The sequence below is a fragment of the Cygnus atratus genome, chromosome 10, assembly GCF_013377495.2.
Source record: "Cygnus atratus isolate AKBS03 ecotype Queensland, Australia chromosome 10, CAtr_DNAZoo_HiC_assembly, whole genome shotgun sequence".
Taxonomy (NCBI): domain Eukaryota; kingdom Metazoa; phylum Chordata; class Aves; order Anseriformes; family Anatidae; genus Cygnus; species Cygnus atratus.
In genome coordinates, this window is record NC_066371.1 from 10530662 (window position 1) to 10554171 (window position 23510).

General features: G+C 40.2%; 2 protein-coding genes across 4 annotated transcripts; one reads left to right on the forward strand and one right to left on the reverse strand.

Annotated features, from left to right (window-relative positions):
• Positions 1–8533: 8533 nt before the first annotated feature.
• On the reverse strand, positions 8534–11405 carry LSM3 (LSM3 homolog, U6 small nuclear RNA and mRNA degradation associated). Its single transcript, XM_035546597.2, has 4 exons — positions 11320–11405; positions 10343–10453; positions 9260–9355; positions 8534–8937 (listed from the first exon to the last, which is right to left on the reverse strand). Exons 1-4 carry the CDS (start codon positions 11338–11340, stop codon positions 8857–8859), a joined length of 309 nt encoding a protein of 102 aa, XP_035402490.1. The 5' UTR covers positions 11341–11405; the 3' UTR covers positions 8534–8856.
• Positions 11406–11411: 6 nt separating this feature from the next.
• XPC (XPC complex subunit, DNA damage recognition and repair factor) lies at positions 11412–23058 on the forward strand. Of its 3 annotated transcripts, none has more exons than XM_035546596.2 (16): positions 11412–11576; positions 11983–12181; positions 13125–13261; positions 14145–14268; positions 14365–14449; positions 14953–15110; positions 15321–15441; positions 16313–16402; positions 16886–17821; positions 18284–18444; positions 18686–18767; positions 19185–19319; positions 19808–19977; positions 20304–20397; positions 20935–21024; positions 21699–23058. In XM_035546596.2, the coding sequence occupies exons 1-16, from the start codon at positions 11471–11473 to the stop codon at positions 21909–21911; spliced, it is 2901 nt and encodes a 966-aa protein (XP_035402489.1). In that variant the 5' UTR covers positions 11412–11470; the 3' UTR covers positions 21912–23058. The 3 variants fall into 3 exon arrangements, with proteins under 3 accessions (XP_035402489.1, XP_050568665.1, XP_050568664.1); XM_050712707.1 differs by having other exon boundaries at positions 11447–11545; XM_050712708.1 differs by lacking the exons at positions 20935–21024; positions 21699–23058 and having other exon boundaries at positions 11427–11576; positions 20272–20397.
• The last annotated feature ends 452 nt before the right edge of the window (positions 23059–23510 follow it).

The following is a 23510-nucleotide window of genomic DNA, read 5'->3' on the forward strand; positions in this document are numbered from 1 at the left end:
TAATTCATGTCTTTCCACAGTTCAAAGGAACTTAGATTACTTACTGATTTGCAAAGGCAAACTTCAGTTTTTCTTCTTGATTGCCTGCTGTACTGGTATAAGAGCTCAGGAACTTTGAACACAGCTTGCCAGAAATTAAAAATTATATATTGCTGTAAGAGCTCGTGCTCCAAGGATGTCAGCAGCTATGCATTGCATCTTCCTTCACTCATACTTCAACACCAGATTTATCTGATTTCCCCAATCTCGCACCATCTCATTAAGATCTCAATGGAACATGAAACTACAGTGAGGATTGAAAATTAAATCTAAACCTGATACATACTACAAGGGACCAGGACACAGCCTTTGAGATGAAAAATAAATAAGAAAAAAAAGTGCCCTAAACTGGTGAGATTGAAGCAGCATGAGAGGAAATCTTTCTCCACCCCTCTCCTTTATAAATTGTAAGATATTCTTGAATATTTATACCATCCTGGCAGCCATCATTCCATGATCATCTTGCTGCTAAGCATCTTATACTGATGCTGGTTGAATCCACCTACTGCTTCCTGCATGAAAATGGTGCACCGTAGAGGAGGAAATACAGAAGCCTGCCACTTCTTTGAATCGCTTGCTCTAGGATCTTTCAAACAGTAGATCTCCTAGCTGATCTCCACTTTGAAATCAGGATCAGAGGAACGGATAATTTCTCTCAATCACTATGGTAGATCAGTACCGTGCTTTTATTAGGTTACTACAAATGTGTCACAAATCACATGCCTGACATTTCTCTTGCCAGTACACAGTACATTGAGATTATCATCAGAACAAAGCTGCAGCTGCAGTTTGAGTATAGTTCAAAAAGTTTCAGAGATTTGCTTGATGTGCTAGAAGATATCCACAGATATCCCAACTGTACTGACATTTCTCCTGTGAGATCAATATAGTGTTTACAGAAACTCATACCCATGCAGATGCTCATCAAGTGTTTACTGATATTTATGATTTGTTTTCCTGGAAAACAACAAAACAATTAAAAATCAGAGGAGAACAGAAGAGAAAAAATGTCATCATTTACAATAAATGACATACTAGAGTATATTCTGGAAGTTGATAAACAACTTAACCAGCTCTAGGCTACAAAACAAGGAAAAATACCATGGAGATTAGGTCAGTGTTTGCTTACTTCCTTGGACATGGCTTTTTTGTAACCAGTGATTTATTTTGAATCAGGTGAATGGATTAAAACCCTTTCAGAAAAGAAAACTAGATTATAAGAGACGGTGCTGTGCCAAAAGAATCCAGCCAGCAGAAGAGACAGTGGATCCAGAACCAGCAGATCTCTGTCATAAGAGTGATGCTATTATTATTTGTCTGTGGGACTGATAATGTTCTCTTCTCAGTGCAGTAGTGTTGATTTGAAAGAACAGTGCTGTCTGTTTTCAGAGTTGTGCATCAAGAGTAGTACCAGAAAGTTAACAGTAAGATGAAGAAATGCCTATTCGGGAAGTTTCATCCCAGAGACATCAGAATCCTTCATAATAAGAGAACCCTCCTGTGGGATGACGGTACTAAAAGAATCCAGAGAAAAACAGAAGTACTGGCAAGTTACACAACTTCATATTCAACACCTGAAACATCACATGTAAAATATTTGTCCTTAACTCATGAAACAGCACATGACAGAGAAAAATCATAGTATAAACATCACTGCCTCAAGGAAGAAAAAATAGCTATGACAGCTGGGTCTAGGACTGAGAACAGAGGACAAGCATCTCTTGTGTTATCCGTAGCACGCTATGAAACTGGAAACTACATCCATATAGCAGTGCTGGTTTTAAGGCTCAACGTTCAATCACGAGGAAAATCTGTTAGCTGCTACTGAGATTAAAGCCAGTGCTTTATGGATAGGACAGATTTGATACAGAAACAACTCCCTGAATATCTGAATTACACCAAGAGACAGCAACAATGATTGGAAGGTTTAGTATGAAAACGTATAAAATTATGTCCAATGTAACTATAGTGTATTCTCCCAGGCTGCAACAGAGCTTTGCATCTCTTTCCTTATATAAGCAGCACCTCAGTCCACAGGAATTTAACTTGGAGGAATGCATTACAAATGTAGAACAAATCAAATTAGCTCTCAGATGTTATCTGGTGGTATCTCATTTCTTCCTCAGATTTCTGCTAACCACTAGAATGCAACCAACATCTGGGCAGTCAAGGGAGGCAGCTTTTACTGTAAAGTACTAAATATAGGTGTTACAAAACATTATGGCACGCTGCTTTACTACACCACCTACAGCACAGGATGAACTAACAATTACCTGCTACGAAAATGTAATTAGGTCTACCTAGGCTGTATCACCTTATGGCACAAAGACTACTTAGAGCAATGATACGATGAGTGACAAAGCCACAGTCCTCTGCTGCAGATTTAATTTAAAGAAATCAAGACTTAGAGCACTATTTATTAGTTCAGATTTTTTCCCTACCAATGAAATTTGGAGGCTCTGGAGGAATTCAGTAATGCATTCAGTTATGACAACACATAATATGATGGGTGAACAGTCGGCTGACAGGCCAGGCTCAAAGTGTTACAGTGCAGTCTTACCTCGAGCACTGCATGCAGTCTTGGGCACCATAATATAAGAAGGACATAAAACTATTAGAGTGTGTCCACCAAAGGAGGGCTATAAAGATGGTGAAGGATCTGGAGGGGAAGATGTGTGAGGAGCGGCTGAGGTCCCTTGATTTATTCTGCCCAGAGCAGAGGAGGCTGAGGGAGGCCTCATGGCAGCCTGCAGCTCCCTCACGAGGCTAGCGGAGCTTTGACTTGAATTTAGAGCAGCAACTTCTTTAAAAGAAAACGTTTGCTTTCATGAAAGTTCTGTGATTTCTATAGGACAGATTGGGGAAGGGATTACCTGGCTTCCTTATTCAAAATTTCAGACAGCATATTACGCTAATTAGTGTGACAGGCTCCAGTGATGTACATACTTGATGTAATTATTTATGTCCAACAGTTCGGCAGATTAGATAAGAGCAAATGAAAATTTACTGTAGCAGAATCACCACACTCAGTTCTATTAGGTAGTGAACAGAGAGTGAATCGTTTAATAAACTGTATCATTGGTAAAAGAGATTTTTGCAGCCACCTTACCAACAAACGCAACCTGGCTGTGCAATAGCTGTGAGAAAGGAACAAGATTAAGAAGGCCATAACACGAAGGCCTCCTTTAGAGGCTACAACAGATCCAGTATCGCAGTAGAGTTGATGGAATTGAGGCTTCCACTTGTCAAACAGGTAACTATTTATAACACGAAGACATCAGTGAAAGTTCCTTGATCAAATCATCTGGAAACAGGCTGGGCAAAGCACTACACCATCTACTCTACAGAACTGTGTACTGACAGGGACTTTGGGTGATGTGAACCAACAGACTGATCAGAAAGCATCATGTTTAGCCAGCACAGATGCAGAAAGCACAGGTCTTTATCAGACAATTAATTCAAAAACTAGCTCTATAAAATCGTGAGCAATTTTCTTCATCAAAACCAAAGAGAAACTAGAAATACATCAGTTATCTGAGGGATTAAAAGGTATTTTATGATCTAAATATAGTTATATATTTAAGGTTTATGCTATCCCTTACTTTCAGAATTTAAAAGGTGTCGTTAGACTAAAGACCACGGTGTATATTCTGGATGAAGTAACATCCCAACTCTCAAAAAGTGTTTGCATTGCAATATTCTGATCTCTTCCAAAGATTTCTATATGCACCTTAAGTAAATATGCACATTTACCAAGTACCATACAGTGGAAAACACTGCTAAAAGCCTCTCATGATCAGTCATGATCACCCAAATCTTTCAGCAATAGTTTGTCTAGCCACACAGACAGTCAGCAGGCCTAGTCCCTTGCTGTTGCAGGCAGTCACATCATAAACCAATCAAATGCCATTGTAAAACTAAATAGGCTTTTTGGCCTAAGTTTCCAAAATTTGGGAGTAGGCCTTTCTTCCATTCCAACTAATTTGGGTAACAATGAAAAAATTCACTCATAAACAGGGTTTTTGACTACATCTTTTTCCGTCAGTGGTTCTCGTTTTCCGCTCCAACCCACATCATCTATTCTCTTCCTTCCACCCATTCTTTTCCCCCAAAAAAAGTCTGGCTTAGACACTGTGCTTCAATTTTCTGTAGAACTTTCTATTTTTCTTTCCCATTCTTTTTGTTTAGTATATGAAAGCAGCTTCCTGTTTAGAAACATGGGAGCCCTACACCCTCAGTAATGATGTATTCAGCCCATCAATGATCTTGGCATGAATGCCTTAAACCTTAATAAGCCTGATGGGATTTTCTGTACATGTCATCATCAGTCCAAAACAATGCACAGCATTTGTCATCTTGCACTGAATCACGCTCCCTTCCCAGTGCTCCAGTTCTAATAAGAATTCTAAGGGCTTAGAAGCTTAAATGCTATTCTCTTAAATAGTTCAAATTATAGATTTCTAATGCCTATAGAACAAGAACAAAACACCAAGAGAAGACAATGTCATTGGAGAACTCCCAGTATAATCAATACTGTTCTGCTTTTCCAGCCCTGAGTCCCTGCAGAGGTCTGCCATTGCTCACACAGCTCAAGGCCTACTGGAACCTATTATCCACATCCTGGGCTTGTCCTGTGCTAGGGAATAGGAATGAAACAGAAAATGTAAACTCTGTTAAACTAAAAGAAAACAAGCACAACCTGAAAAAAAACTAAATGAACTAAAACAAAATTCTGTGTTGTTGGATATGTAGACTGCATCAAAACATGTTTCTCTGGGTTCAAGAAGTGTTGGTGACTAAAAGTAAAATGTGATGTTTTCACCTCGAGAGTCTGATGTCCATACAATCATAAGCACAGGCTGTTTCACCATGCCATTAATTCAGCAGGGAAGTTCTCCAGTGAAGCTACTGAACAGCCATCCAACTAGCACTTGCAGCGGTTGGTGTAGAAGCAGCACTGTATGCCACACACAACAGTGTGCTGTTCATCTCCAAGCAGTGCTCAGCAGCAAAGTGGTTAACCACAGCACTTTGTTCTAAATGGCATACTGCTTCAGCTAATGCTACCAGCACAACTGCTAGCTTGGAGCTCGTGCATTTTGAAGTCTCACAATGCAAGACACACATACTGTTTTACTTCAACTCTTCTGAGGGCTTGCTCTGTGCCTACATAAACATCAAAACATATTTTGATTTTGACTTAATGGGTGAGCAGCAGAGTTGATTTAAAACTGTCAGCAAGTGCCATACTAATTAAAAACAAATGAGTAATTGTACAACTACAGGGCCTGTTGACACAGGCTACATACATCAAAATCAGGCAAAGCCAACCAAGCTTAAGTTTGAGACAACACCACCACCTAGCGTTCTACAGGAGTTACATTCAAAAAAGTCTGCATAGGAATTTCACAAGCAGTTGACACTCACAAAATTAAGAGGACAGGAAAGAGTCCAGCTATACCAGCACTTCGGGAATGGGAATTACAAAATAAATAGTTTGTAATAAAAGAGCCACTGGGAGTCAAATGGTTAAAGAATTTCTGCACTGTCTGCAAAGACAATAAATTGAGAACTTACTCTGCCACCCGCTCAAAAGAGATGAAATCCAAAAGCTAAAAACAACTGGAAGGCTACTAGAGAGGTTACCAGTATTTATAAAAAGCTACTAGAATAATCTTTAAGAAGTTGAATCACATAAAGAAATTCTGGCAATCTAAAACGATGAGACAAGGTGAAAAGGCATTTGAGAAGTCTTGAGAAGTTATTTTAGGAAAGTTAACGATACATTATGTACGTACGCCTCACGTTTGAAAAATAAAGTGTAAGTATGTATGTAAGATTACAGTTGATGTGCAACAAAAGAATAAAAACAACAGTCAGAAAGACAAGATTGTAGAAAGACTTTATTTTTTTAAAATCCACATTCATCACAGATGACCTTAGGCTAGCTTCCACTCTGAAGAGCTCATTTCAAATTCAATGGTCAGTAAAAGATGTTGCTGGACATTTCAGCAACGTAATAATAGAACATTATGACCAGACCACAAATACCCAAGGACTCAATTAGACAATAATTGAGTGAGCAACCACTATGCATGATCTGTTACTTAAAAATTCAAAAGAAGCAGAAGGTGTTGAGACAATTTTGAAAAGATTTCTGTAGGGATTCCAGTGAGTTGTGTATTACTAAATCTAACTTTTCAGCTCTGCTGATAGTTTATAATGTCTAGTAAGAATTACTACAGATAAGCACGTTACGCAGGCATATATGGTTCAAGTAAAGAGAACTTTACACCGCACATCTCCATTAGCATTCTCAAAATGCATAACTGTTAACAGTTATCTACTCTAAAATTTATCACTGTAGAAGTTCCTGATGTACCTATAACCTGTACCTTGTGTATCACATCAGTTCTTCAATTACAAAATCATAGTACAAGAGGAACGGAGCAGCTTTCCCCTGAAACAGTTAAACAGGAAATCTCTTTGCAGTCTAGGAAAGAGATAACTGAAGGACAATTAGGAGTAGAAAAGATGAAAAAGTAAACACGTAATCTGCTATCTCAGAATACTGAGAAGACAACAGTGCTGCACAGACATAAGGGGCATCACACGAAAGTAACAGGTGGCAAGTTAAAAACCAAAGTCCAAACTATACAAAGGCAAAACTAGAAGCATTTCTTCAGAGAACATGTACTCAGCCTGTGACATCCTGTAACAATACAAGACTGCTAGACGGATGTAGACTCATTAATTGAGGAAAACTCCATAAGGTTCTGTGAAAGATAACTCTCCCTTCTTAGATTTGTAGATCCCTGAAACTGGAAGACTATGATTGTGTTCACCCATCCTTACTCTCCCCCCCTAGGTATCTATTCTGGCTTCCTGGAGTGGTAGGAGATCATACAATAAAGAGAATCTCAGAACAGTCATCCTTGTATCAATTCAGAACGGGAACTATTATAGCATCCATAGGATTCTTCCAACATCAAGGAGTTTTGCACGCATGGAACAGGAGTTGAGCTGATCTTGCAGAGATGGCACGCTAGGGATGGATGAGATATGGATCGCAGACAACAGTTGTTTTTAAACTAGCTCAGACCAACTTCAAACAAGGATGGTATAGTGAAGGAAGCCTACTACAAAGCCACTGCATACCTTCTTATCATTCAAATAACGTTAAGAATTTTAAGTTGTACATGTACTTTTTCCTCTCTTTTGCATCTAAGGTACCTATATATGAAAATAGCATCAAGCACAGCTCTAAAATTCTTTCATGTGTATACAACTGGAATGACTTGTCCTTTCTAGGCTGCAGTAAAAGGAGTACACATATAAATCTACACATGATAAAAACGTTTAATAGCAATTATGTTAACACTAATTCTCAGCAATAGCTTCACTATATCAGCTTCAGCTACCAGTCCTACTTTTTACATCTATTCCAATGCTAGAGGACATTTCATGAGAGCAGCAAAGGAGCAGCCACCTGTAAGCCAGAGCTTTTTGTATTAGTCCCTACTCTCTTTATCTCTGAGTGCATGAAGTATACATTCACATTTTGAGGATATATATAATTTATTGCCAAAAAAAGTTAGCATTCCTTTAAAAAGGATCCAGCTTGGAGCTTACCAAGATAGATCTTGCATTCCTCACCCTTGTCACAGGTTATGGACAGTGTAAGTTAGGAAGATTTTAACTGTAGACAAAGTGCCAAAGCAAGCTGCTTTTGCCAACCATAAAGAGAATGCCTAAGAACCTAGACAAGTTTATAAAGTCATGAGTCAAGGTCTGTAAAAAGTGTCCCAGTGTAGACCTATTGTCTAGGTATGCCTTTCAAACATACTTACACAATGCATAGAGTAACTGTACTCAAGCCTTTTTATCCCCCTAGGAGAATAATCTGCAAGTAGTGCAGGCCTGAGAAACTATGTATTAAAAAAAGGACTTTGTTCAGGGTTCCAGTACACCTTTGCAGCAGATAACCAATAAGCATCTTAAGCATTCTGCAGAATTTAATGTATTCAAGAACTGAAGCAAGCTACAGATAGTGGAACATGAACGCATGCAAAAGGCAACTCAAGAGCATGTGAAGCAGCATCTCTGTTCCCTGCTTATGTTTTTGCAAACCATTGTTCTGTTAATAAAGCTGCAATAAAAGTATTTGAAACACTATCTAAAACTTTATCTGCTTTATGTATCATAAGTGGGAAATGCACATGTGGGTTTATATATACACACATACAGTTTCCCTGCTACAAGGGTAAGGCCAGAGAATTTGAACACAGAAAAGCCATAAATTATAGCACCATAGACTAATGTAGTGCTGTCCCCCCATAAATGTTAATCTGCAAGACTCAAGTATTAGTAAGGACAAAAATTAACACAACATGCTCAAATTACTACTTTCTCAGAAAGTAAATCCACATACCACAACATTAGGACTACATAAGTACATAAAAACGTCTCCAACAAAAATATGACCAGTCAAATCTGAAAGATAAGCCAAGTTTATTTGAAACAAAAAAAAGACACTGCTATTCCCAAGATTTGAAAAAAAGAAAAAAAAGGATTTTTTTTTTTACTGATAAGACAGCCAATTTACAGCAGTTACATTAATTCAGGGAAAGTGTGGTTGTTTTACACTGCTTCAGCTGACTACATGCACATTCTGCAAGATAAATTTGTTCTCCTTCCAAAAAGAACAGGCAAAAAGATCCTACAAAAATGTGTACACAATTTTGAGACACATGATCAAAGCACGAACCATTGTCCAAGAGCCTGAAACCTTCCAACAAGGTAAAATCCTTGGTTGCTTCAGCCAACCCTCAACGGGGGAGCTACAAGCACAACGCCGTCACCTCTGACAAAGAGCATCGGAATATTCCTTTTCGTAGACTATGAAGAAGGAAAGAAAAGTTTACATTTACAAAAAGATAGTTTACAGAACACATGCTAAGCATGTGACCAAATTCAATCATAACAAAACACCAGAAACAACTCCAACAAACATGAGCTCAGATATATAACTCTGTCATGCTGATGAGATCAAAACAATCAACACCAAGTCTCTCCATATCCTTTGGACTTTCACAACAACTTGTCTGAAACTTGTTAAATCTTAGTCCAAAAAGTAGTTATCAATACGCTATTTTAACTATATGACATAGTTTCGCTTGAAAAAAGTTTTTTATAGGGATAAATACACTGAAGTCCTTACTTTATAAATTTCTTCATAGGTTTCTTCATCAATCTCTATTGTTGTTACAGTTTCTTCTACATCACCCAGAATCATATTTAAGTGCTGATCATACGCCTGTAGGAATAAAGTTAATTATTTCTTCCAAAATTCAAACAAACTCAAGAAAATGACAATTTTAGAAAGACGTTCAGACAGAATTATTTTAGCCTGATTTTGACCCAAATGTACCATTATGTCAAAACAATTCTTTCCCATCAGTCCATATTCCCAGAATTTATTTTTCTGGGGCCAACTAAATGGTTATGAAAACTGTAACTCATACAGTGTTAGAAAAATTTAAAATAAGCACAAGCTCCACCCTACAAAAGCACATTAGGAATTACACCAGTGCATCATGGATCTGTCCTCATCTTTGTGTTCCCAAATGAGTTTGAGGCCTATTAAATACATAGGGCAACAGGTTCTCTTCCGCAACACTGTACTATATTCAGGAAGAATGACAGACCTAATGAGACAAACTGGTTTTCAATTAAGAGACATATTACTCTCAGAAGAAAGCACTTAAAATGAAACTCTGAAACTCAGCAGAGTACATATCCCAGCATACCCTCACGGTCATGCCTGATAAGATAGTTGTTTGATAATGATTGTTATTTCAGTCTAAATAGACCTTAGAGTCCTTTACAAGAAGATGTCTGCATCATTACTTTACAGACATGGAAACAGAGTCAGAAGCAGAGGAATGAATTACATGATATCATTTAGAAGACCACAGGCAAGAAAAAACAAAATGCATCTTTTAAATCTCTAGAAGAGCATTTTATAGCAGAGTACTGAACAAATTCAATTTTGCCCCTTAACATATTACACTTTTGAAAGAAGAAAGAATTCAACCCTTGTTACTAAGATGACCTTTAACCTGCCTTCTCTAACCACTTCTCCACTTTTAATCATGAGATATAATTAATTACTTGTGCTTTTAAACAAATTGAATAATCAATAGAATATTACAGGTAAGCTTGTATAATAAAGTGTTGCAAATAAAAAGTGTTGCCCAGTGCTTGTCTGGATAAGCATAGTAGCATTCTGAGTTTTACTTACGTGTAGTCTGCCTCTAAGTTCTCTGTCATTCCTCATTTTAACATAGATTCGCTCATCTAGACTGAGTCTAATGAGATCAAGTGGCTCCTCTACAGTATTTGTTGTTTGTTGCTAAAAAACACAATAAAGAAAGTTATCTATAAAGATGACTGAACTTCTAGATTCCTCAGCATTTGAAAGACACTGAAAACAAACAGGTAAGAACACAGAAGCTGGTATTTTGAAACGCTCCTTCAAATCCTGGTGACTCTGAGTGCAGGTGGTATTAACACTCCGTGGATGTCCAGCAGTCTGTACAGAATTAGTTAACAGACTCCAGGTTAGTTTGCAGCAAATCGTGCCTCATGCATACTTTCATAAGAGCTGTATTTTTTAATGCGCAAGCATTGTCAGTACTGAAACAGAAAGTCTAATCCACACAAAGGAGCATGGTAACAGAAACTACCATACCTGTAGCACCACACGGCTCTAGGTAGAAAGCCAAACACACACACACACACACATTTCACGAGCCCACACCAACCAGCTGGGTAACACAGACACCCCTAGCTGAGGCAGAGCACCACACCTCAGTTCTGCCAAGCCCCAAAGCAGGTTAGAGACCCGGACACACTCGGGGCTGAAGTCTCTTCCTCGTGAGGAAGGCGAACTTTCAGGACCACGTCTAAGAAGCGTGAACACCTTTTTACACCACCACCCCCAGCATGCCACCCATTTCTTCCTCAGCGAGGGACAGCCGACTGTTACAACACCCGACCTGCGCAGCCTAAAACCCACGGCGGGCCGCCTCCATCTTACGCCCCCCTTCGCTCTCCTCACAGCCGCGGAGAGCAGGCGGGAGGGAGGGAAGGAGGGAACCCAGCAAATGGCGGCGAGGAGCCGGGAAGGGCCCCGCCGCCACCACGGCGCTCAGGGGTTGGCAGCCAGGGCCCGGCGAAGACCTCCCCGGTGCCTCCCGGCCGAAGGGAGCCGCTCACCTGATCCACCTCATCCGCCATCTTTCAAACAGCCGCCCGCCTTCTCCCGCGAGACGCTATGGCCCTTCCCCTTCCTTCTCTTCCCCGTCCCCTTCCCCTCCAGTGGGGCGGGCCGTGGGGCGGGCTGGGTGTCCGCTGCCGCCGTAGCGCCATGGCGAGGAAACGCAAAGCTTCCATCCCGGCGGCAGCCGCCAGCAAGAAGCGCCCCGGCGGACCGAGGGCCGAGGTGAAGAAGGAGGAGGAGGAGGAGGAGGAAGGTGGGTGCGGTGTCGGGGGGCAGGGGGGCGGCACTCGCCCGTAGCGCAGCGCTGGGGCTCGGCTGGCTGCGAGGAGGGACAGGGGCCGTTATGTGGGATTGGAAGAGGGATAAGCTGCGTGGGTAAGTAGGGGGCTTGTTCTTCAGCTGACCCCACTGGTAGGACCGCAGGAAACTCTGTGTACTTCTTGTTCACCGCGTTGTTACGAGTACGTTCCTGTAGCTGTTGTTCAGTTCTTGCGTATTTACTACGAAACGACGATGCGCTCTTCATTTTGAGTGTTTGCTTTCTTTTGTAACTAGTGGATAATTTGCTTCTAACAAAGTCTGTGGAGGTATTTTTTCTGATTGCTATGAAGATGAGATTTTATCCTTTGACATACCTTCTTTTCTTCTATCCGATGCAGATGATTTTGAAGAGAAGAAGCCTAGTATAAAGAAGAACAAACCCAAAGTTCCAGCTACAAAGAAGAAAGAAGACTCTGATCCTGGAGTTTCCAAGTCAGCAAGTAAACCTTCAAAACAAAAAGGGGTAAAATTGCTAGCAAAAGAAAATAAAAAAATCACGGAAAATAAAGGAAATCATAGCAAAGAGCAAACCTGCAGGTAAGTTTACTTATTATTCATCATTAGGGTATAGAGGAGCTCTCTGTTTCTGGTTGTTGGTTGTTTTTTTTTTGTTTTTTTTAGGGCCTTTTGCTGCAAATATGCATGTAAGTAGATTGCTTTAGGCTGAAAGTTCAGTTTAGTTTATTTGTGCCACACACTTTAACAGACGTACTGTCTGACTGATTGCAGAATCAGTCTTGAGGAAGACCGTCTGTATGGGAAGCAAATATCTGAGCCTTTTCAAAACAATGGTTTAAATATATGATGTTATTTTATTTGTTCTATTTTTTACATAGGACAAGGGAGGTTTTATAGAATCTACCATGAATAGAAATATAGCCCTGAGATTAGGGTTTAGGATGATGAGCAGAAACTTTTTAAACATATACTTCCTCTGTGTTTTTTTAGAAATCCAAATACAACATTAGCATGGTTTTGCAGTGATTTCTATAGGGAATGTATCAATGAGAAGAAATGAAACTGGTCTCACTTCACTGGCCAACCAGATCCTTCGGTATTAGTGTAGTGAGACAGAAACAGTTCCAATCCCAATACGCTTTGGAGGTTTGGTAAGGACAAATTATTCAGTGAACGAATTCTCCAAGAACTCATTTATACAAGCTGTTACAAAGGATGGGACTTTCTTTTAGGTTCAAGCATCTTTCTTCCTAAACAGCCTCGCAGAACCAAGATTTAAGTTTGCACTGAAAAAATGTTGCCCAATGAGCCTGTAGTTATTTATGGCAAAGATTGCTTGCTTTTCTGAGACGACATCTGTGGTTTACGTGTCAAATATTCAAAACCTTTGCATCTGTTGTTACTGATGTAGAGGTCATGCTTCATTTATTTCCCCATTTTAAATGTTTTCTTTTTATATTTTTTTTAAATAAACAAGCACCTGAACTTTGTGATGCTAAAACCGTTTTGGTAATTTTAATAGTGACTCACTGAAGACCCCTCAGAGGGAGACAAAGTTGAAGAGAGAATCTCCTGTTAAAAAAGAGATGGATGAAGACAATACTGACGACAATGACGACAATGATGATGACAGTGAAGATGAATGGGAGGATGTGGAAGGTAACAATTGCATGTTTATTTGTTTTAAGCAGTAAATATTCTTGTACACAATGGGTCTTTTTGTAATTTGATTTTTGAGCCATTTCTCATTTGGATTCAGGTAAATATATACTCTAAGTGTACAGAGTATGTTCCATGTGCCATGTATGTTCTATATTAAAAGGTCATATCTCACAATACTTCTAGAATGATTCCAAAGTAGGAATAAAACAGACAACTGACTTGAAGGTAAAGCTTTGAATTTGACAATTTTTTGGTGTATGTTAGGGTTATGCTACCATGTATAGCACTTTCTTAGCTGTTAGCGTTGTCTAATACTGCGAGAAGCAAAGAATGAATTGGTCTGAAGATTCAAAACTCTTGACTTCCTTGTAAAGAAAAATGGAGATGCAATCAACTGAGCTGTTCAATGAGGTTTCTACCAACAACCTGTAAGAATCATGATGATCATAATCTTCATAATTTGCTGCTATAGATTTATGCCTTCTAAAGTGAAGTCAGTTGTGTTTTTGTTGTTGTTGTTTCTTTGGTGGTTTTTTCGGTACTCTACAAGTACTCTTTGGGTGGTATCTGCTTCATTCAGCTTTCTCCTGATTAAATTTGCTTGTTGCAGTCACTTGTCATTAGACTGTGCTGAGCTGATTCCTCAGTGGCAGTTGACTAGCAACCCCCAGTTACTTGAAAAAGCTGAGTAGACGCTGTGTTACAGAAGATCCAGGAACTGGTAATTACTGGGGACATTCTCTTTGTAGGTTGTTTGAACACATGAGGCGGAGTGGGTGGGGTTTTACCCATTGTCAGTCCTCCTTATGGCAAGTACTCCACATTTGCGTATTATTTAGTAATATTTTGTTTTGTGTTTTGTTGTTTTTTTTTTTTCCAGAACTCCAGGAACCTGTCACAGATAAATTAGAAGAAGCTGCTGTTCTTTCGTCAGTGGCGCTGCCAAGCAATCCGGTTGAGATAGAGATTGAAACGCCAGAACAACGTAAGAAAAGAGAGAGAGGGTAAGAACAGGGAAGGCAGTGGAGGGCATCTCATGAGTCTAGAAAGGCAGATCCATAGAAAACTACAACATCCATTTCTTCTGTAATCTTATGCAGAGAAAAAAGGAAAGCTGAGTTTGAGAGCTATCTTCGGAGAATGATGAAACGTTTCAGCAAGGAGGTTCGTGAGGACACACATAAGGTATTGGTCACAAAGAAACCTGGCAGAGAAAAAAATGAGTGTAAGATCTGTGAACTGGTCCGTAATGAGGAAGAAAGTAATTTTTGATCAAAATAATTTGGGGTCTTGGCTAGAAGAGAAAAAAAAAAAAAGGCTGTAGTCCAGACAAATGCTCACTGGACTTCTCCTGAACTGTAAGTTAGAAACATCCATGTTTCTATTCATCCATTATTAAATTTCTAAATGAAAACAGATGTGAGTAGGGGATGTGTTTCTCCATTGTGTGTATCTGCTCATTCTATTCATGTTAAACTGTCGGTCAAATGAGCAGGAGACACTGACAGGAACTTCAAGGCTTTACTCTATTATGATGGTGATCAGGTGACAGTCCTGTGTCCACCCTGTTTGTAGTTGCCTGTCTCTGTCAAAAGGAGCAGTAGAGGCATCTTCGTTTTTAACCATGGACAGTAGTTTCAGCAAAGAAAATCTTGTTTGAACTCACTATAGAAACTTTCTTCTCTCAGGTTCACCTCTTGTGTTTATTAGCGAATGGTTTCTATAGGAACAGGATCTGCAGCCAGCCAGATCTTCATGCCATTGGTCTGTCCATCATCCCCACACACTTCACAAAAGTGCCTGCAGGCCAAGTGGACATTCTCTACCTTTCCAACTTGGTGAAATGGTAAAACACTCTCTCCTAGTCCTGCTATCATATAGAATGTAGAATCAGGGTTCAGGGAAAGGGGTAAATGTAATTAAAAATTTTCACTGATTTTTTGATTTGAAATACAAGAGTGAGAGGCTGTCCTTTGTGAAGAAGGAAAGGATGAACTATGAATTGTAAGAATATACGCACAACAGTCGACCATAAATAGGTGTCTCAACATTTCAGGTTTATTGGAACCTTCACTGTCAATGATGAGCTTTCCACTGAAAAAGGAGAGTCCCTTCAGTCAACCTTGGAGAGGCGCTTTGCCATCTATGCTGCACGAGACAATGAAGAGTTGGTTCATGTAAGTGACTTGGAACTGCAGGGTTGGTCGCTGAATTTGGATGCTAGATCATTGCAAACAAGGTGGTGTTTGAGGATTTGGAGAAAACAAGTTGGTGATTTAGAGTATTCCCTGCTTTTTTCTTTCTGTTGTATTTTCGTCTGGAGTCGTTTTGTGATTAAGTTCTTCAGTATGAACTGTGCCTAAGAAAGAACTGAAAGAGGTGCTGCTTTGCAGACGTGTGGCTTGCAGCTTTGCCCTGTTGCTGATAAATGGGATGTTGCAGCTTCTGTGTCGCAAAGCAGTTATTGTGGTCTCTGCAACCCTGCTGTGTAAATAGAGATGCCACTTCCTGGGACAGGAGGTAAAGACAAAGCAAGCCTGGCTTAGGCACTTAGAAGTCCCATGCAGGAAAGCAGGTGCTGGGTTACAGCTGTTAGCACTCAGTTGTGACTGTAATGCCATTTTCTGAATAGTTGGTGTTTCTGCTGGGTTCAGCCGATGGTGTGTTGTTGGCCTCAGCCACCTTTGGGAAGGAGAATTTAGAGTCATCTTACTCAGTTTGCCTCAAGAACAGGAGGCTGACACTGTAGATGGGACTACGGTAACTCACCACGTGTACTCCAGGAGGATGGGTCATCTAGCCTCTTGGCTATTTATCTGTGAGTTCACAGCAGTGCCTCTGTCACTGTTGTACCATAAATAAGAGCCAAAGACAACTGTGCAGTGCTTTGATACTATAGCAGCTGGGCTACCTGCATGTCTGCGTCAGTGTCTACAGTGCTGGGTAAAAGCTAGGAATGAAAATGGTTTGTGAGCTGTAAAAGAGTTTTGAGATTTTTTTCATATACCTTAAAGAAAGGTTAAACATGCTTTATTTTTCCTTTTGCAGATATTCTTAATTATTCTCCGAGCATTACAACTACTGTGTCGCCTTGTGCTGTCTCTTCAGCCTATTCCTCTCAAGGAGACAACAGCAAAGGTAATTTTCATAGGGTTTGTAGAAAAGTGTAGAATTCCCTAATCAGTCACTCCCCAAAAGGAGTGAAAAAGCTGTCTGGCTGTTGCAGCTTGAAGTGAATCACTTACTGCATGAACCAGGATGGTAACAATGTTCTGTCTGTCGTGCAGAAGATACAAACCCTTAGTCTTGAGGTTTCTCCTTTTAAAAAACAAACAAACAAAACTCATATTTTTTTAAGCGAAGTATTTTGTATGTTTTCTCATTTTTCAGTTGATGAACATTTCTTTAAAACTTAGACAGCAAATGCTGCTGGAGTACACCTCTCTTTGTCCATCCGCCTGAAGTTTTCAAGTCCCTAAGATATGCAAATTGACCATGCCTTTGGTCTTTATTTACTTCATGCTGATCTCAGTATTATCTTCTTATTTTTTTATTTTTTTTTATTTTTTTCCCCTGCGTGTTGTTAGCTATGGTAAAAGTGACCTAGCCTCTTTCTTGCAGGGAAAAGGCTCATCCAAGAGGCAGTCACTCAGCAGTACCTCTGAAGGGCGGGAAAGCTCTGGCACAACACCCAAAGCCGTGGCAAAAAAATGCCCCTGCAAAAAAGCGAAGAAGGATGAGAAATCCTCAGGGAGTGAAGAAGACAACAAGGAGCCAGAGAAACCCAGAACTGCTCGGACCAAAAGGACACACAAGTCAAAGCTGACTTCAGGCAGCCAGGAGCAGAAGGAAATTAGTAATGAGGAGAGTGGTTTAGGGGAAAAAGATGTGCCCGTCAGGCCCAAGAATGATCGCAGGAGACGAGTGGCCTCCAAAGTGTGTTACAAAGAAGAGAGTGGAAGTGATGAGGGCAGTGTTTCTGACTTCGAGATTTCAGAGGAGGAGAGCGATCTCTCTGATGCGGATTTTGAAACCGTATCTAAAAAGCAGAGAAGGTCATTGGGCTCCCAGAAATCAAAGCTAACATCTATCAAAAGCCCCAAAACTGAGACTTCAGAATCAAAGCAATCCAAAAATTGTTCTGGAGTTGAGCCCAGACCAGTCAAAAGCACAGCTCCAGCATTGCCTCAGGCACCGAGAAAGAGGAACAAAATAATTTCTAGTGATGAGGATGATGGGCAGCAGGTGGTAAGGAAAGTGGTTGGCACAGACCAGTGGCTAGAGGTTTTCCTTGAGCGTGAGGACAAGTGGGTGTGTGTGGACTGTGTTCATGGCAGTGTTGGCCAGCCCCAGCAGTGCTTCACATATTCCACAAAGCCACTTTACTACGTTGTGGGATTTGACAACGATGGGAGCGTCAAGGATGTGACGCAAAGATATGACCCAGTGTGGATGACCACAACGAGGAAGAACCGTGTGGACCCTGAGTGGTGGGAGGACACGCTGCAGCCATATAGAAGTCCCTTTGTGGAAAGAGACGAGAAGGAGGAAAGGGAGGTAAATGATAATCATTTTTTTCAGGACTTTTAATACCAAGAGTTCAGTCCTTGGATTCTCATTCAGGTAAAAATCATAAGTAATGGTTCCACGGGGAAGGAAGTTTCTATTTGAACTTGAAATATTCATGTTTTAAAGGGAATATACAATGATACAATTCAAATAATAATCAAATGGAGGCTGTTAAGAGGAATGTGGATAACAAAAGTATTGGACAGCTCATTCTGAAAACGTACCAGCATGGGTTTCTGTATAGCCTAGCATTACCCTTCTTGGAGAGAGTCTAGGATACGTAGATCTGAGTACACATCTATTTGCAACGGGAGTGCTTTGGTCCATTGGTTCACCTGATAAAGTTTCTGGTGTTTTTTTCCTTTGATACAGACTATAATCATTATTATTTTTTAAAAGGCTGATTCAAGAGAGCTGCAAAATCACTCTTTTTTTGCATAATTCCTACAGTTTCAAGTTAAGCTTCAAGATCAACCTCTACCAACAGCAATTGGAGAGTACAAGAACCACCCTCTTTATGCACTGAAGAGGCATCTCTTGAAGTATCAGGCAATCTATCCTGAGTCAGCTGCTATCCTAGGGTACTGCAGGGGAGAGGCTGTCTACTCCAGGTGAGTGGAGTGTGTCTGTGATCTCTGTAATAAATTAAAGAGCTAATTGGTATTAAGACCGCAGTGGCATCAACAATAGTCTCAGGCCACATACATGGATAGGGTGAGACATTTAGCAACTCAGACAGCGTTTGCATACCACTTAGATACAGCTTTTTTTTTTTTTTTTACCATTCCTAGCACGTGAATATCGGTTTGCAAGTCTCCAATAGAAATGATTGCTTTCTCTTGGCCTTTTTAGAGATTGTGTACACACGCTCCACTCCAAGGACACTTGGCTAAAGCAGGCTCGAGTGGTGAGGATTGGAGAAGTACCTTACAAGGTAAGAGGGTTTGGCTTCCTCCTGTGCAATGTCTGCCCTCTAAAGTTCAAACTTTGTTTTGTTTTTGCCTTCTTTCTGTTGGCAGACATAGATTTCTTACTTGCTTGCATGTCATAGCAGCACAGTGAATCTGTCCACCTACTGGGCCTGTTGAAAAACAAAGCGCAGCTGTCTGTTCTTCCCATGCCAAGGGTGTCTAGAAGAACTGCACCCTTTTCATCCTCTTCCATATAAACTTAGGAATCTAGCTCCCTGTACCATACAGGAGCCATGAGTTATCATTATAAGCAATAGATACTGAAGAAAGGAAGTAGGCATTTCTTCTTTCTGATGCCTTTTCCTTTGTCCCAGGAAAATCTGAAATCACTGTCAGCTTGTTTTTGTGGTGTTACAAGTTTGATCATTGTATTTGCACAGATGGTGAAGGGATATTCCAACCAGGCAAGGAAGGCACGCCTTGCAGAGCCTGCAAACCGGGACAAAGAGGACCTGGCACTGTTTGGTCGCTGGCAGACAGAGGAGTACCAGCCACCTATAGCAGTGGATGGAAAGGTAGCTAGGAAGGCAGGGGGCTGGTGTTAAAGGAATTGTTTTGTATGAAGCTGTGGGCTTTATTTTTCCGGAAGTTGTATGTTTCAAAGGTGAGATCAGTCAACAACATCTGGACTCAGGCTTATTGTTCTGAAGTAACTGTACCCACGAGAGAATGGTGAAAGTTTTATCGAGGCCTTTCATTCCTGAGTCCGAGTAATGAAAGGCTGCTGACTTTCTAATTTAGTTGATCCAATTTACCTACCCCATCTTTGTTTTGCTAATTCTGTGCATTACAGCCAGAGTAACAAGGCCTGGTTGGTGAACATAACTAGGAGATAACCATGCAGCTAAAATCTAGACTTGTGCCTTTTCATGTGAATATGATTATGGTACTGGAGTGGAATGTAGAAGGTCAGCAATAGAGGAGAGACCTTGAATTGCAGCGGGGATTTTCACCTCTTTCCAGAGGGCAGGAGCGTCATTTCTCTTTAATTTTGCAATAACAGGTTCCTCGGAATGAATATGGAAACGTCTATCTCTTCTTGCCATCCATGTTACCTGTTGGCTGTGTGCAGCTCAGACTCCCCAACCTGAACAGATTGGCACGGAAGCTGGACATTGACTGTGCTCAAGCAATCACAGGATTTGATTTTCATGGTGGCTACTCGCACCCAGTGTACGTAAAGGTGCTTTGTTGCAGCTGAGGAATTTTGATTTTCTGCAGAAGTTGTATCCCCTGTGCTAAGGACATGTCCTCCTCTTTTGTGCTAGCTGTGGTAGTAGAGTTAATGGCCCTGGCGTGCAGAAGTGACTTTATATGCTTAAAGGGTCTGCACTTGTGTGGGGAGGATAGCTGACGAATTACGCATTTAGATCCCATGAGACAGCTTAGTCAGTTCTGTCAGTATTCAGCAGCTTTCAGTTTGGCTGGGTCAGCAGGCATTTGCTCCTTTTTTTTTTTTTCTTCTAGTAGCTGACAGAGGATTCTGTTCTCCTTCCTAGTACTGATGGCTACGTTGTTTGTGAAGAATATAAAGAGGTGCTCATTGCTGCCTGGGAGAATGAACAAGCAGAAATAGAAAAGAAGGAGAAGGAGGTGAGAACTATTTTTGCAGCCTCCTTACTGTTAAATTCAATTTAAGCTGTGGACAATAAAAGGTAGGCTATGTAAGCAGCAGACCCAGCTCTATGATGGTAAGAGGATAATTGCATCCCCCAAGTGCCTTACCTGGGGCTTGCTGTCTGCACTGCAGTGGGAAACAATACAAACGTGTAGTGATATCTGAAATAGTGCATACGTTGGAACAGTTTTCCATGGCTCCTGGGAAATGGAAGTGAGGAATACATGTATGAGGTTAAACTTTTTGAGGAAGCTCCAGTGTATTTTACACAGTGAGTGCACACATTAGAAAGTGACAGTAATTCATATGGTTAGCAGATAAGCAGACACCAATACATCGCACTCCTAAGAATCCTACCAGCCTATAATCTTTTAATGTGATGCATTTAAGTTGGTGGTGTGTTGTTTTTCTAATTGCCATTTAAAAGTCTTCAAACTTCTATTTTCTGCCAATGTAAATACATTGGAACTTGAAATAGTAATTTTTTTCTTTTCAATACTAATACCACACAGAAGCGTGAGAAGAGAGCTCTGGGGAATTGGAAGTTGCTGACAAAAGGACTTCTCATCAGAGAGAGACTGAAGCAACGCTATTCCATCAAGGTATTCTGCATTTCTGTTATTTTCTTTTTCAGGACGATATTTCTCTACAGAGAGACGTTTTTTCCAGTACTTCCAGTGCGTTATTTTTCTAGCAGTAGAGCGTAGAACTTCAGAATGTAATTGCTCAAAAATCTTTCTTTCCTGTTAATATTTGACTAACAACTAGTTAAAAAAAATCTACACCAGAAATCCAATAGTCATGTCCATGAAAGATTAAGTATTGTTTAACAAGAGACAACTGTTTCCCCAAAGCATTGTTATTTTTATACTGCTCTTTTGTTGTGATATACCTCCTTCCTAAATTTCTTCCTCTAAGCCAAGTATATAGCTATAAGAACGTCAGTGGGCTGCTTTTTGGTATGAAATCAGATGTGTCTTAATCCTTTTCCCTGTTGAGAAAGGTGAAAAGCATGATCTTTTTAAAGATGGTTAATTTTTATTCTTCTGTGACCTAAAACACTTGCTTGAGTTGAAAGAATGCTTGACATTCAGAAATAGAAACACACTGCTTTGGGTGAGAAGCCCAGACCAGGGCAGCCAACTTCTGTAATGGCAACGAGAGCCACTGTGACAGAAAATGAGCCTTTTTAGAAAAGGGGTAGTTACAAGTGATTCCTAGAGCTTCCTTTTCCATTTTCATGGTCTTTTTTTTTTTTTTTTTTTTTTTTTTTCAGACTGAGCCGTCTGCACCTGAGACAGAGAAAGGAGCTGGATTCTCCTCTGATGAAGAAGGAGGTCCAAGTTCAGGGACTGCAGGACGGGATGTGGCAATTTCTTGGCCCCAAAATCGCCAGGTAGAGAAGCAGAAGGAAGAGCAGACAACTAAAAAGAGCAAGCGAGAAAAAAAGGGAGAGGCAGCACAGTTGTTTCCTTTTGAGAAACTGTGATCAGAACAAGCATTTCTTTACCATTTCCAGATGCAAGAACAGAACTGTCACAATAAATATATCCTATGCCAGTTAAGAACTTCTTAGTCTTCTGTGCACTTGTGTTTCTGAGCTGTCAGGGACCAACCTAATTCAGCATCAGGAATGTCTTTTGCTGTTGTGGATGATTAAGTTCATCCCTTTATCCTTGGACTTAGGAGAAGCAGATGCAGAGTTGGACCTTCTAAGATCTCTATCTATATGAAGTTGGTCTTTTTTGTTCTCTTTTGTAAGTACCACTCAGCACTGTAATAAATCAATTTTCTGAGGCATTTCTTTCATTAGCACTGTCTCTTCCCATTTTTCTCCTTTCCATTTTTCCTACTTGCCCAGAATTAAAGCATGCAGCTGCTATTTAAGAGTCTGTGGTGAGCTGGCCAAGACGCTGCTAATATCCACTTCAATACTTTCAATTCATACTTTATCCAAATCAGTAGTGACGTTGAATTCTAGTCTCACTGTCTGTCTCATCATCACAGAGGGGGAAATACTTCCTCTAAGGTGTAATGAAACATGCAATCAAGATTTAGAGGAATCCAGAAACTTACTTTGTGAAGAACACATGTGCCTTTTGTGAAAACTCAGCTTTGGCTTTTCAGCCTATCGTCTTCAGCCTTCCTTTACTTTCCGAAATCTTGTTCATTAGAAGGAAGAAGCTGTGTCCTTGTTTCAAACTTAAGGTTAAATATGTCATCTTAAGTCATTTAAAATGTATACATGTTTCAGTTTTGTTTTATCAAGACTGTTTGGTATTGTTCTGGAAAAAAATGTGTAAATCTGGCAGTGTTGTCAGAAAAGAAATTCAGTGAAACCAGGGAGCTTTTTAAAAATGTTATCTAGTACTTAAGCATTTAAAAAACGTTACGAGAGGAATGTTAAATCTATACAAGCTTTTCCTGCAGTTTTGAAATAGAAATACTGATCTGTCTTTTGCAGTATCTTTAAAACCAAATTAAACTGACACTGTCTCTACTTTTAAAGAGGGAAATAGTCTACTTATTGCTGGATGCTGTTACAGAGGAAGACTTTAAAATGCAAGAGAATGGTTTTCATTTAATTATGTTTCTAAAAAATCTATTTTTGTACTGTATTTGTAGAACAAAATAAAGTATTAAAACAGACTAATGCTGTCTGTTACTCCTCCCTTCTGGCAGCAGCTGGAAGGATTCTTACGAGACAAAGAGCACTGTAAGAGTACTATTTCTAAACATCACCCATCAGGTCCCAGGATGTTGCAGAACTGCAATACTCATTCTGAGTTTTAGTTTTTGCTACTGAGTTCTAAAACAAAAACATGACTTCACAAAAAAGTCTCTGTCTTGCATGAAGTATTACCATTGCAGTGGACTCGAGCCCATAGTATGTTTTGTGTTAATCATTGTGTGGGTATGGAGGAAGGTACACCCTGAGACGAGTACTTTGAATGCAAGGATTCAAGTCCAGCTCCGCCTGGCATCAGTAATTTTTCATCTGCTTAAACTAGGAGCCGATACCAGTAGTACCGAAGTGACTCAGCACTTCTTAACTCAGGATACTTAAATACATGAAGTTGTGAGTCCA

Excerpts from the sequence above, each read along its gene's own strand:
- LSM3 (XM_035546597.2), bottom strand. The coding sequence starts at position 11,340 with ATGGCGGATGAGGTGGATCAG. Across the intron at positions 10,454-11,319 it reads TGGCGGATGAGGTGGATCAG|CAACAAACAACAAATACTGT; the intron begins GTGAGCGGCTCC and ends TGTGTTTTTTAG. Across the intron at positions 9,356-10,342 it reads AACTTAGAGGCAGACTACAC|GCGTATGATCAGCACTTAAA; the intron begins GTAAGTAAAACT and ends TTATTCCTACAG.
- XPC (XM_035546596.2), top strand. The coding sequence starts at position 11,471 with ATGGCGAGGAAACGCAAAGCTTCCATCCCGGCGGCAGCCGCCAGCAAG. Across the intron at positions 18,768-19,184 it reads TTGGAGAAGTACCTTACAAG|ATGGTGAAGGGATATTCCAA; the intron begins GTAAGAGGGTTT and ends GTATTTGCACAG. Across the intron at positions 19,320-19,807 it reads CTATAGCAGTGGATGGAAAG|GTTCCTCGGAATGAATATGG; the intron begins GTAGCTAGGAAG and ends TTGCAATAACAG.